Source organism: Natator depressus, chromosome 2 (genome assembly GCF_965152275.1).
Source record: "Natator depressus isolate rNatDep1 chromosome 2, rNatDep2.hap1, whole genome shotgun sequence".
NCBI classification, from domain to species: domain Eukaryota; kingdom Metazoa; phylum Chordata; order Testudines; family Cheloniidae; genus Natator; species Natator depressus.
Genome location: NC_134235.1, coordinates 149,496,356 through 149,509,299, shown reverse-complemented (window position 1 = coordinate 149,509,299; position 12,944 = coordinate 149,496,356). Strand labels below are relative to the sequence as shown.

Genomic DNA, 12,944 nt, shown 5'->3' with positions numbered 1-12,944 from the left:
AAAACTAAGCAAAAAAATCCATCCCAAAATAAAATGGTGTGCAGGGAAGTGAGAGGGAAAGGTAGAGGGAGAAATCAGATCCTGAATACATCATAAAGCAAATAAGAAGCATAAACCAACTACTTTTTTGTTAGGTCATCTTTGAAAAACTAGCCAAACCAAAGAATGAGAAATCTTCGTAAAGAAAGAGGCTATAAAAGTATTCTTCTTTTAAAAAGAATAGTATTATGTAATTACAACCTTGGCGGTTAAAATATTAAGTGCATAAAATTTTACTTGATGAAACACTTAAGCGGCTTAGCTAGAAACCAATCTATTTGTATGGAGAGGAACTCAATAACAGTAGAAATTTGTCAGGAAGTTCCCAGGAGAGGGGTGTGTGTCACTTAACCCATGGAAAGTAAGCCCTGCAAGAGGAGAGAATTTGAGGGATATAAGCTAGAGAGAGGAAAGATGCTCCAGACACACTGAAGTCATTATAAGAGCAAAGAGTTAAAGATGAAAAAAGTCTTCCACACACCAGCAGAACTCAGTTGCATAGTGTCTTAATCTTTAAAGAAATGAGGGCCCTTTCATCACTCCAGCTCAAATACTCTTAAGTTCTTCTTTGAGCAGATGATCCCGTGGGTGCTCAACCGTAGGCTGTACACTTGCCTGTGCACTCTCCATTGGAAATTGTAAATAGCAGCGTTCACAGGTCTATGCCTGCACAGTGCAGCACCTAGTGCTCCAGGCAAGGGCATATAGCTAGCCGCAGACTCGCCACCACTTCAACTCCTGCTCAACCACCTGAACAATTGAGCAAATAGAGCAACTGCAGAATGCTGCTTCCTAGATGCGTTTTCACCTTTCTTACTTATTTGCTTCAATGACTATTTTTTCCAGTTTTGTTAATTTTTCTTAGTTGTAGCACAATTTTGTGCTGGGGGTGAGGAGGGTGATGGGTTCCCCATGGGGTGCTGCCTGGAACTGGGGTACCCTGAGCCCCCCAACCCACCAGATTGGACTCCCACTCACCCTATAATGCTGTGACAAGCTGTGGACATGCTCCCAGTTTCACACTTTCACCAGCACACAGGTAGGGGGACAACCACCTGTACTAACATGCAGACAGGCTTTCTGACCAGCTCCTGTATGGCAAGGGTATACAGCTTGGGCACTTACCAGCTTCTCAGGCGCACACCCCCTCTGGAAGGTAAACCCAAAATTATACTGTCTTGCACAGCACAGGGAACTGTACAGCGTAAGCTCATGAAATTCACCTCCCTCCCTCAATGCTGAGAAGAATATACACAGCTTTCTGCCCCAAGTTATGAATTCCACACATAGGCTTTAGACAAAACAAAAACAAGTTTATTAAATACAAAAGATAGCTTTTAAGTGATTATAAGGGATAGCAAACAGATCAAAGCAGATTACCTAGCAAATAAACGCAATCTAAGCTTAATATACTAAAGGGATTGAATATGAGAGTACCAAAATTCTCACCCTAAACGATGATTTAAGCCAGTTGCTGACATTCTTAAAGGGCAAGCTGCACTTGCTTGCAGCTTAAAACCCCATGTATCCCCTTTCATAGGCTAGAAATCCCTCTAGCCTCAGTTCAGCTCTTCCCCCCCCCAGTTCAGTCCTCCTTCCTCAGATGTTTTCAGGAGTCTCTTTGGACGGGGAGTCAGAGAAGAACCACAATGATGTCACTACCCTACCTTAAATAGCTTTTGCATACAGCAGAAACCCTGTGTCTCCAAGCTTAGTTCCCACGCCTTTCGGTGGAAAAACACTGGTATTCCAAGATGGAGTCCAGTACCACGTGACTCGGTCACATATCCTTGTAGGGTCATAGCAGCCATAACTCGGAGGCTGTTTGTAGCATCCTCAGGAAGGCTCCCCGGCAGGAGATTAGCTTCTTCTAAGACCTATTGTTCTCCCTAATGGCCCTTCCCAGCCAGGCATCTAGACTGATTGCTCTCTGCCTAGTGGGCATTCCTCAGGAGTAAACACATTTGTAGATAATATTCCAACCTTCAGATACCAAAATGATACATGCATACAAATAGGACAATCATATTAAGTGAATCATAACCTTTTCAATGATATCTGACATGACCTATCTCGCATAAAATACAGAGTTATGCCATAATCATATCATAACAATCTCTATGAAGATCACCGCTGCTCCAACAACCTGAGGCTCAAAATAGAGCAATTGAAGAATGTTGCTTCCTAGCTGCTTTTTCACCTTTCTTACTTATTTGTTTCAATGATTATTTAATTTATGATTTTTTCTAGTTCTGTTAATTTTTCTTAGTTGAAGTACCATTTTGTGCTTGGGGGATTTCCCCCTCCCTAAATTTCTTGACCTTGCAGGCTTTGTGGTCTATGGCACTTCCCTGGACTATGTCTAAGGCCTCAAGGTACAAGTCCTACCAAACCTACCCACAAATCTTTTCACCACAGCAACAGGCATTCCAGTTGTCTACAGTCCTTGGAGAACCTCATATCCCATCCAAATGCAAAGTCTACACGGAGTTTAAGGGCAGGTCCCACAAGGATAGAGAAGCTAGACTCAAGCTCTTCCTAATGGAATGCTCCTTATCTCCAGCGGAGTCCGAGTCCCTCTCCCCTGCCCAGTACACCGGGCTCAACCTCTCAGGCCATACCAGTGACTTCCAGTGCTCTGGGGCAGTTTCAGAGACGAGGCCCACTGAGAGAAGAAAACGCCTTTTTCCCCACCAAAGACTCTCGGAAGAGGAGTAAGACACCTCTTAGAGCAGACTCAAGGGAGACCTTGCGTGCCACAATGGGTACAGCCCAGGCTCCAGCTGACTCTAGTACCAAGGTTTTGGTATGGGCTAGATCAGGGATCTCAAACTCAAATCACCATGAGGGCCACATGAGAACTAGTACATTGGCCCGAGGGCTGCATCACTGAAATCTTTTCATACAATGATACAAAAGTATAGTAAAAAATGAAGAGTAATATAGTATGCTATTAAAAGTCAATGTATTAACATTTTTTAAACTGTAATGCAAAGAGGGATTTTAATAAAATATAAACACTCAGTAATGTTTGAAGCTTGACTGCCAGTGGAGTCAGTGCCTATGGCGGGCCGCAGGAAATAACTCTGCGGGCCCCGTGTTTGAGACCCCTGGCCTAGATGTCATCTCAGTTGGAGAAGTCATCAACAAAGCAGCACCAATAGGAACCTTCCTCTGTACCATCTGACACCTCTAGGCAGTGAGATTCATCTAAAACCAGAGACTCTTAAGAAGACCACTTCAAGGGCACTGGTACAGACAACCTCTTGGAGCCAGAGACCCCATTCAGACCAACTGCTGGCTCTCCCACTACCATCTTCCTCTTGACATAACCATTCTAAGCACTGAGACATCACCTCATCCACCTCTCCAATACCACATGCATCTCTAGCACTGCAACCATCCCCATTTCAGGCCCTGGTACCACCTCAGGCTCCTACTGCTCATTATCATAGCCCTCCAATGCCCTCCAGATTTCCTCCTCCTAAGGATCTCATCTCAGATGAACTGCAGTACTCTCTCCTAAGGGGCACTGTAAGAGACTCTTCCTCAATGCCACTTCAACAGTTAGTGACTGAACCCTTACTCGCAAGAACAAGACCTGATTCACTGCCTCCAGTACCAGGCACCAATGCCCAAAGACTCACTATTCAACTCGGAAAATGACATCCTCAGACTCTGAGGTTTTCATACAGGGTTCTATCTCAACACTTACCACACCACGCCTCTTGAGACATACCCTGAAGACGACTTTCTAGAGCCGAGCAGGTGCCCTAGGTTCCCTGAGCACAAATACCTGTGGGGATTCTTCCCCTATCCACCTCTACAGTGGGACTACTGGAAAGCCTGGGTAGGTTATGGCACCCAATCTTACAGAGTACCAGCCTACAAAAAACAGAAAAACCTGTCAGTACTGCAACAGCCACTGGCACTGCAAGATAGCCCACTAGTACTGAATGTTTCCCTGTTACCCGAGAAGACTCACGAGAAGCGAGAGGCACCAAACGAAGGGTCACCCCTTCACCCAAGTCTTCCTTATCCCTGACAAGGCAACGATGCTGCTGCTGCCATGGCCTTCTTATGAAGATGACTTTAGGGCCTTCCAGGACTTAATGAAGTGGTCAGCGGAATCCCTCCAGATTCCATTGGAGGAAGTCCAGGAGCCTCAACATTCCCAGGTGGACATTTTACATATCATCCCCCCCTGCAGAGTAAGATATCCCTACCCATCAATGAGGCACTGTCATCACCAGCATGTAATCTATGACACTATCCCATCTACTTAAAAGAGTCGGATAAAAATATTACATTCCAGTCAAGGGAATGGAGTATTTCTTCTCTCATTGCTCCCCAACTCTTTAGCTGTAGACATGGTCAATGACTGTCAAGCTCGCTCCAGATTCTCTCCTTCTGAGAAGGTGTCTAATCACCTAGATTTCCAGAGTAGGAAAAGCTATTTGTCAGCTGCTCATCAATTTCAAGTTGCAAACTACCAGACCTCGATAAGTAAAATATGATTTTAAATAACTATACAAAGTTTGCTCATTTTCTAGAACAACTGCCACAAGACCAAAAGGAACAATTTCCAGCCCTCATTTCAGAGGGTCAGTTGACTGTTAAAGCTTCCCTGCAGGCTACTCTCAGTGACACTGACATGGCTTCACAGTCCTTAGCCACCATTCTAGTACTATCTGCAACAGATCTACAGAGACCCCTAGAAGAGGATTACCCTCCTCTACAACCACCCAGCCTGCATCTTTCTCTAAGTCATCATTTTGACAATAGGGTCAAGGGCCTCAAAAAATCTTTTCATAAAGACCCTCTAACTGCACCATTCTGCCATCTACTCTCCTTCTGGAGATTGCCTATTCCATTCCTACATGCCTGGGAGTTTATCACCACAGACAAGTGGATTCTAGGGGTGGTCACTACAAGATACTCCATTCATTGCCATTCTGTCCTGCCCACCCTCCCTTTCATTCTTCCTCTTCAGGGATCTCTCTCACAAGGATCTTCTAATGCACTAAGTCCAATCTCTCCCACACTTAGGGGCAATCAAGCGAGTTCCTTCTCAATTTGTTGGAAAGGGGTTCTATTCCAAACATTTCCTGGTTCTCAAAAAAGTGGCAGTTGGAGGCTGATATTACATCTCAGGAATCTGAACACCTATATCCTATTACAGTACTTCAGGATGGTGATGTTAGCTACCATAATCCCACCCATAGATCCAGGGGGTGTTTCGTTGCCCTCCACCTCCAAGATGCCTATTTTCACGTGTCTAGTCATCCCTCCGTCAAGCATTCTTTGCTTTTTGCAATAGGCTCAGAACATTATCAATACCGCCTCCTTCCCTTTGGGATATCCGTGGCCCTGAGGGTTTTTATGAAGGTCGTCTCAGCAATAGCATCTCACCTGTGCTAGTGGGGCATCACATTTTTTCCGTATCTGGACGACTGGCTCCTTAGAGGCCGCTCCACCTACGAGGCCCAATCAGCAACAACCAAGGCCGTAGCCCTATTTCAGTTTCTGGGCCTCTGCATCAATCTAAAAGAAGTCTATGTTAATACTAGTTAGGAGGAGGAGGAGCAGGTCGACCCAGAGGCAGATATGAGTACAGGCTTCTTTATTGCGATACTTGTTCCCCTGGACCCAATTGTCCAGTAAACACTGAATTAGTTACAGCACACCCTTTTTGTTTAGGTTAGTATGTACACGCCTACGTCTGCTACAACACCCCAAAAACCCTTAAGTAACAAACACCTACTGTTAGTAAACCCACCCCTATATATTACTCATAGCATTACACTTTTCATCCAGACACTTTTACCTTGAAGATACATTTCTTTGCAATAATCTGTTGCCATAAATCTCCCTCATCAGCAGTTCTCGGGGAGGGAGGAAGGGGCCGTGAGCAGTTCCCAGGGGAGGGAGGAACAGAAGGGAAGATAACATTTCTTTTACCTTCTTTCACAGAAAGGGCATTTCTCCTGAAGCTGCATCCTTATCAACCCTTACAAGCAACAGAGAAGGAAAGAATCTGCAATTTATGTATTAGACAAAGAAATACTGCCTACATATGCCTTTGTCCCCTAATGCCATGTTAGCACATTAGCAGCTTATTGTTATACTTAACCCTAAAATATCCCAACAGTACTATCCAGCAGATAGACTTCATCAGGGCTGCACTAGACTCCCTAACCACCAGGGTCTACCAGCCCAAGGACAGATTTTTCCACTACATCCAGCCTGAACTCTGCTCTACAGCACAACCCCCAAACAACTACAAGGGCCTGTCTACAATCCTTGGTCACACATTGGCCTCCATGTTCATTATACCACATGCACGACTGCATCTCAGATGCCTTCAGGCCTGGCTAAGGCCTACATACACCTCAAACAGACACAGTCTTTCCAAATGAATCACTGTGCCTCCAGAGGTACTAGACTCTCTCAGGCAGTGGAAACACCCCCTGAATGGGAATCCCATTTTCACATCTACCACTTTTGAAAATTCTTATCACAAATGCTTCTCTCTTGGGTAGGGGGGTGCATGAATAGGGTGCCAGAGCACAGGGCAAATGGGTCCCCATAAGAGATTGTTCCCCATCAACATCCTGGAACTAAGAGCAGTCTGCTATGCATGTCAGCACTTCTTTCATGACTCAGCAGGCCCTTCTATCAGGGTAATATTGGACAACAGGACAGCTATATACTACGTACACCAAAGAAGGGGAGCAAGATCCCAATTCTTATTTGCAGAACCACCAAGGCCGTGGAACTGTTGTCTCTTCCATCACTTAGAAAGTTCTGCAGTTTATCTACAGGGCCTTTAGAACACAGTTGCAGACTCAGTGAGCAGGAGCTCAGATCAGGACCACAAGTGGGAGCTCAACAGAGCTCAACAGCTCCTTCTTCCACCTGAGCCTCCCGAAGGTAAACCTCTTTGCAACCTCAACCAATGTGAAATGTTGCTTCTTCTGGTCCAAGAAAGGATGCAGCCACAGCTCCATGGGAGATGACCTGCTGCTACCTTGGTCGTGCATCCTGCTCTATGCCTACACAGCTATACCTCCAATCCTGAGGACCTCAATCAAATTGATGTAAGAAAGCCATTGCCCTATCTTTGATTGCACCTTCGCGGCTGAAACAAGTGTGGAACTTGGATCTGCTTCAGATCTCTGTGGTGATGCCTCTCTGCCTTCCCTTTGGAGGGACTGGGGGAGGAAATCTCCTGTCACAGAGTCCCAGCACCTAGAATCATCCGAATCTCTCATCTTTGAACCTAAAACTATGGCTCCTCAGCAGTTCTTGGGCATAGAGTTGAACTGCTCAGCTAACGTTCTGTCGGTCCTCTTGTGTAGCAGGAAACTGACTACTTGTAAGACTTATCTGCAAAAGTGAAAACACTCATTCCTGGTGCTGTCACCACCCTTGACAAGCCTCAGAAGCGCCACTCTCAGTGATCCTATATTACCAGTTGGACCTCAAGGCACAAGGTCTGTCAATGAATTCAGTTAGAGTACACCTGGCTGCCATTACAGCCTTCTACTTACCTATCAAAGGGGTTTTAGTCTTTGCCAGTCTAACCATGGCAACATTCCTTACGGGTTTATACAATGTATTCCCTCTTATCCAGAACTCTGTACCTCTATGGGACCTCAAACTGGTCCTCAACGCCTTGAGGAATGGCCCACATTTGTGTCAATGGCTACCTGCTCACTCTCCTATCTCAAGACTTCATTCCTGATTGCCATCAACTTGGCCAAAAGAATGGGTGATTTAAGGGTACTCATGGCAGACCTACCATACACCATCTTCTACGGAGACCAAGACATACTGCACCCCCATCCTTGATTCCTTCCTAAAGTCTGGGTGAAATTTCATATCACACAAGAGATCCATTTATCAGTATTTTATCCTAAGCCCCACACCTAAAGGGAGGAAGATATTCTCCACAAATTAGATGGTGAGGGCCCTCCTGACATCTGTGGAGGGCCCTCACCATCTACCTTGACAGCACTAAGACCTTTAGGACTTGCTCATACTTTGTGTGTCCTTTACCAAAAAGATGAATGGATGGCCAATTTCCACTCAAACTGACATTACCCAAGGTACAATCTGGACTGATGAATAGCTGTCCCCCCTCAGTTCTCCAACCTGGGATGCCTTTTACACTGTTTTGCTGTGAGAGCTACCACTCCTTGTCTGTGCGCGCACAGCCTCCAGCATGTAAGTTACTCCCAGTTATATTGTGTGCGTGCTATGGCCAGCCACTACTGAATTACACTGCAGAGCAAAACCAGCAAATTCCCAGTCCCAGACTTTCTCCTAGAAAGGTGCGTCTTGTACTGCCCAGCCCTCTCCTGGACAATACAAGCTCATATAAAGTCTGTCATTTTATTAATAGAAAATGATATGACAAATCCTGTTATACCAAATGAAGTTTCCCAAACACATCAATCCAGACATACTGGTTTAGATAAAACAACAAAACAAGTTTATTAACAACAGAAGGATAGATTTTAAGTGATTACAAATAATGAGGCATAAAAGTCAAAATTGGTTACAAGAAAACAAAAGTAAAACACAACTAATGCCTAACTTGACAAGCTAAGTGAATTAAAAGCAGTCTCTCTCACCACATGTTCCAACAGTCTACCTGGCTGAATTTCTTTCAGACAGGATCCCTCTCCAGTCCAAAGCTGTTTCCTTTGTTCTTCAGGTACTGTGGATGCCATGGATAGAGAGAAAGGGAGGAATAATTTGGGGCATCTCCTTTTATAGTTTTCTCTTCTTCAGGAATCACCACCAGCAGAGGTTCAGGAGAAAGCATGTCTGTGTGGATGGGAACCCCAAGCTGTTTCTTTGTCAAGATGTAGATTTTCACCCACATCTTCCTTCTCGCCAAAGAACAGCCACTTAATCAGTTGACGGTCCATTTGATTTTGACGACGCCTGGCTGAGGTGTTGGTTAGCCTTTTTTTCTCTGGGGAATTGGTTTGTCGCTGCTCCCCCCAGACTTGGAACATGTATTAGTAATACCATACAGAAGAATCCTATAACTTTACAGCAATGTCGCTACACATTTTACCAGGACAATAATGATCAGCAAATTATGCGTTTTTCAAATGATACCTCCTAAGGCATACTTTGTACAAAATTTGTCCTAGTCCTGTAAAAGGGGTGCATATAGGGGTATAGACTGTCACAGTGGGTATCACATGGTATCTGAACTTACTATGAAACTGGTGGGATACATCACCCTCACAATGACAGCCCACTCCACGAGGGCTCAGTCCTTCTCTATAGCCCTCCTTTAAGATGCTACCATAGCAGAAATCTGCGGGGCTGCAACCTGGTCCTCAGTTCACATGTTTGCCAAACATTACACGATCAGACATGCATCCAGAGGTGACAATCTTTGGTGATGCAGTCCTCTGAACTGTCTTGAATTCGCCTACTTAGCACCTGCCTCCACACTGACATGCCGCATGGGAGGCTCCTTTGGTGAAGCACCCATAGGGACATACACTCCAAGGAGAGGTTACTTACCTGTACAGTAACTTGGAGTTCCTCAAGGTGTTTTGTCCCTCTGGGTGCTCTACCTTTCTGCCCTCCTTCCTACCTGCTGTGGAGTCTTCCAGCCACCATAGCTGAGAAGGAACTGAACAGGCCATGGGTCCAAGCCTCCCCATAATACCTCACCCGGGAGCATGAGGCAATCCATTGCACAGGCACAGACCTGTAGACACTGCTATTTACAATCTCCAGTGGAAGGTGCACAGACCCATACACATCCTATGGTGGAGCACCACCAGGACAAAAACACCTTGAACTCAAGTTACGGTACAGGTAAGTAACCTTTCCTCCAGCTGCTCAGTTGCATTAAAGGAGAGAAGGAAGTCTTAGGAATTCTGCAGGACAGCTACAAAGACCTCTTCCCTTTAAAACTCAGGAGCCTGATTCTATAGCAAATGACATTATGTACTCGGCATTTTTTAGGCAATTGCTAGAAGCTTAACTTTACTGAAAAATTTATCCACATAGAATATAAGGGAAAGTCACTATCTTTGTAATTCTGCCTTTCTGATGTTATCTTGCACGATTCTCACTTTTAGTCTTAGACCCCTAGTGTGAGGCAAGCAGAACTCTACCAAGACTGAAAGATTTTTAGGAGCATAAAAAGGGCCGCCATCCCCTCTTTATAAGGGCAATCATTCTTTGCTCATGGTAATGCAACACCACAAAGCTTAAGCACCACCCTTGAAACTTTCCAGATAATTCCTGATTTAGCAGCTCCTATGATATACTAAGGATTGAATCAGAAGGAAAACCAGAAATAAGAAAGAGGTGGCAGGCTACAGAAGGAATCCTTTCACTGGCCAGGTAACAGAACTGACTGGCAGGCTTAAAAATTACTAAGAGTCGAGCTCTGTGGTCGCTGCCACAGCTCTTCAAAGTTTTATTGCTCCGAGTGTAGAGTTCTGCCCGTCTCACAGCAGGGAGCTGAGACAAAGCAGCCAGAATCCTGCAATAATGGTATCTTTAGGGATTTTAACCCCACTCTGGTTTTAGCTTTCAGGGTTTTTTTAAAAAAAAAAAAAAAAAAAAAAAAAAAAGTTTTTAAGTGTCTACAACTTTTCCAGTTACCAATATTTAGTAAGCATTATGTAAATACTGTCCTGTCAACATAAAAAATATGAAAGCAATTTCTTAAAAAAAAAAAAAAAAAAAAAGGTGGGAAAACTTAATTAGAAAACACTTAAAAAGGCAGGAAACAGTTTTTTTTTTTTAAATAGAAATGTAGTGATACTAATCAAAGCTACTTACATCTGTGAAATCACTTCGCTTTTCCGTTGCATTCCTTTACCCCAACATTTACTGGTATTTAAGTGCATTTAGACTATAAGCTCTTTAGAGCAAGGACAGTCTCTATTAGGAAAATGACCCATTTCTGATAATGGTCATCAGTAACTGGTCCTCCTCAAAAAGTGTTAAGATTATTTGGCTTCTAGTAAAGCTGAAACAATTCATTTTCAGCATCCTTACAGGAAGAATGAGATGCAGTGTTCCATCAGGACACACTCATAATTGTTACGTAAACAGTTTTGACCTGTCTTTAGTAGCAGCTGAATAGAGCACAGCTTTAAAAAAAAAATCTGAATTACTTCTGAAATTCAGCATCCACACCCCCGCACACAGTACATGTGTTAAATCTGTATGTCTAATAACAAGCTACTAAGGCCCCAACCCTTTAACTGCACCCACATCCACAGACTTCTGACTTCAACAAGGCTCCTTGTGGGCATAAGGGTTTGCCAGAGTGGATCCCTTTGCAAGATGTAGCCATAAAAAAAAAAAAAAAACAAATTACTACTATGCTTAGCATAATTCTACCATAATTTTCACAAATCAAGTAATGTTCAATAGCCCAATCACTGCATAGTTTTCTGAATAGCAAAAGTGTAAATACGCCCAAACTAGTTTTCACTAAGCTTCTGGAAAAGTGTTCACAGTTAATCATAGTCAGCCTTGATCATTGTAGTAGTTAAGCAAGTGTTGAGGGGAATGGGAAAGAAGGGGGGGGGGGAAGGAGGGAGGGAGAGTGCTTTATGACAAGATTGTATTTCATCAGCCAGAAGTTATGCGTTTGATGCAAGAATTACTGAGTGAAATTAACTGGTCGCAGTTAGGCAGATAAATCATCACAATGGTCCCTTCTGATCTTAAAAACTCTTAAACAAATGCAGAACACAAGGTCAAGCCTCTAGAGTACATTGAAGGAAACAGTGCCTTGTTTCTCTGAGATGTTCACATTTCACCCTGAGAACAATGAACATACCTAAAGTTTTGCACACACGCCTAGTGTTATTAAACATAATGAAAACACCGACAGTGATGTTTCCCCCTGATAAAACTATGAGACAGCAGCATATTGAAGCCCAAACTACAAAATGACCATTTCAGGAAAGAGGCCGGGCTTCCTTATAGTCCTTCAAAACAGTTGCTGATGGATTAAAGCAGAATTAATCATCAGTGATCAGGCCACATTCTCCAAAGAGAATCAAAATTTTGCAGTAACTTCAGCAAGAAATACACAAACAGATCACAGTCTTCGTTCGATCTGGGCAATATTTAGCCTTAATGTGCCACTGACTGGGGGAATATCTGTCCCTTCACAGGGTTCAACTGCCAGTGAGACTTAGGAGAAAAGGAAAAGCTGTAGTTTCCAGGCTGGAGTTTCCCTAATTATCTGTAGCTTGTTTGATGCTGTTCTTTGAGAAGACTGTGCTTTGGGATTGCGGTGAAGGTGCTCATCTGCATTACATGCAAGGTATTAAGTAACAAGAACATGGAGTTAAGCACCTGTTTTGGCAGCTTTCAAATGATAAAATACTGGCAATTTGGTTATCAGATGCCAGAGCAGGCTATTTACATAGCTCCACCCCTTGCTTCTGGAAAGTGATGCGCTAAGAATGGCGCTCCCCAGTGAGAGGAGGGGAAAGGAAACTGGGTTTTGGAAACGTCTGCAGGATAAGGATACAAGTATTCATTGTTTTTTTGTAGTCACACCACAATCATTTTTCCTTTAAAAAAAGAACCCAAACACCACTGTTGAATAGAGCCAAAAGTCACAATTACTTGAAATAAACCTTGAAGCTTTCCATCAGTACTTACATTTTGTCGGTCTCCAGTTAAATGGGCGAACTCCACCATTTCATTTCCAAACTGACTGAATATTTGCACAAACTCTTGAAAACTACTCACTTTCTCTAGCTGTTCCATTGTTGCAAGAACCTGTAATATGTTGAAGAAAATTAGTTATGATGGCTATTTGTAACCTGTAAAACTGCAGCAGAGTAAGATAAAATTAGGAATTTTCCTAAAAGCATAGAAAGTGTTGT

The 12,944-nt window shown here is 43.7% G+C and overlaps 1 protein-coding gene across 1 annotated transcript in view; it reads right to left on the bottom strand.

The window, feature by feature from the left end:
• The window catches only part of CTNNAL1 (catenin alpha like 1), a 126,415-nt gene that overhangs the window by 67,624 nt on the left and 45,847 nt on the right, over positions 1-12,944 (bottom strand). Inside the window, exon 4 of the mRNA XM_074945104.1 lies at positions 12,718-12,837. Within this exon, the coding sequence (XP_074801205.1) occupies positions 12,718-12,837 (120 nt within the window). The remainder of the gene's footprint in view (positions 1-12,717; positions 12,838-12,944) is intronic.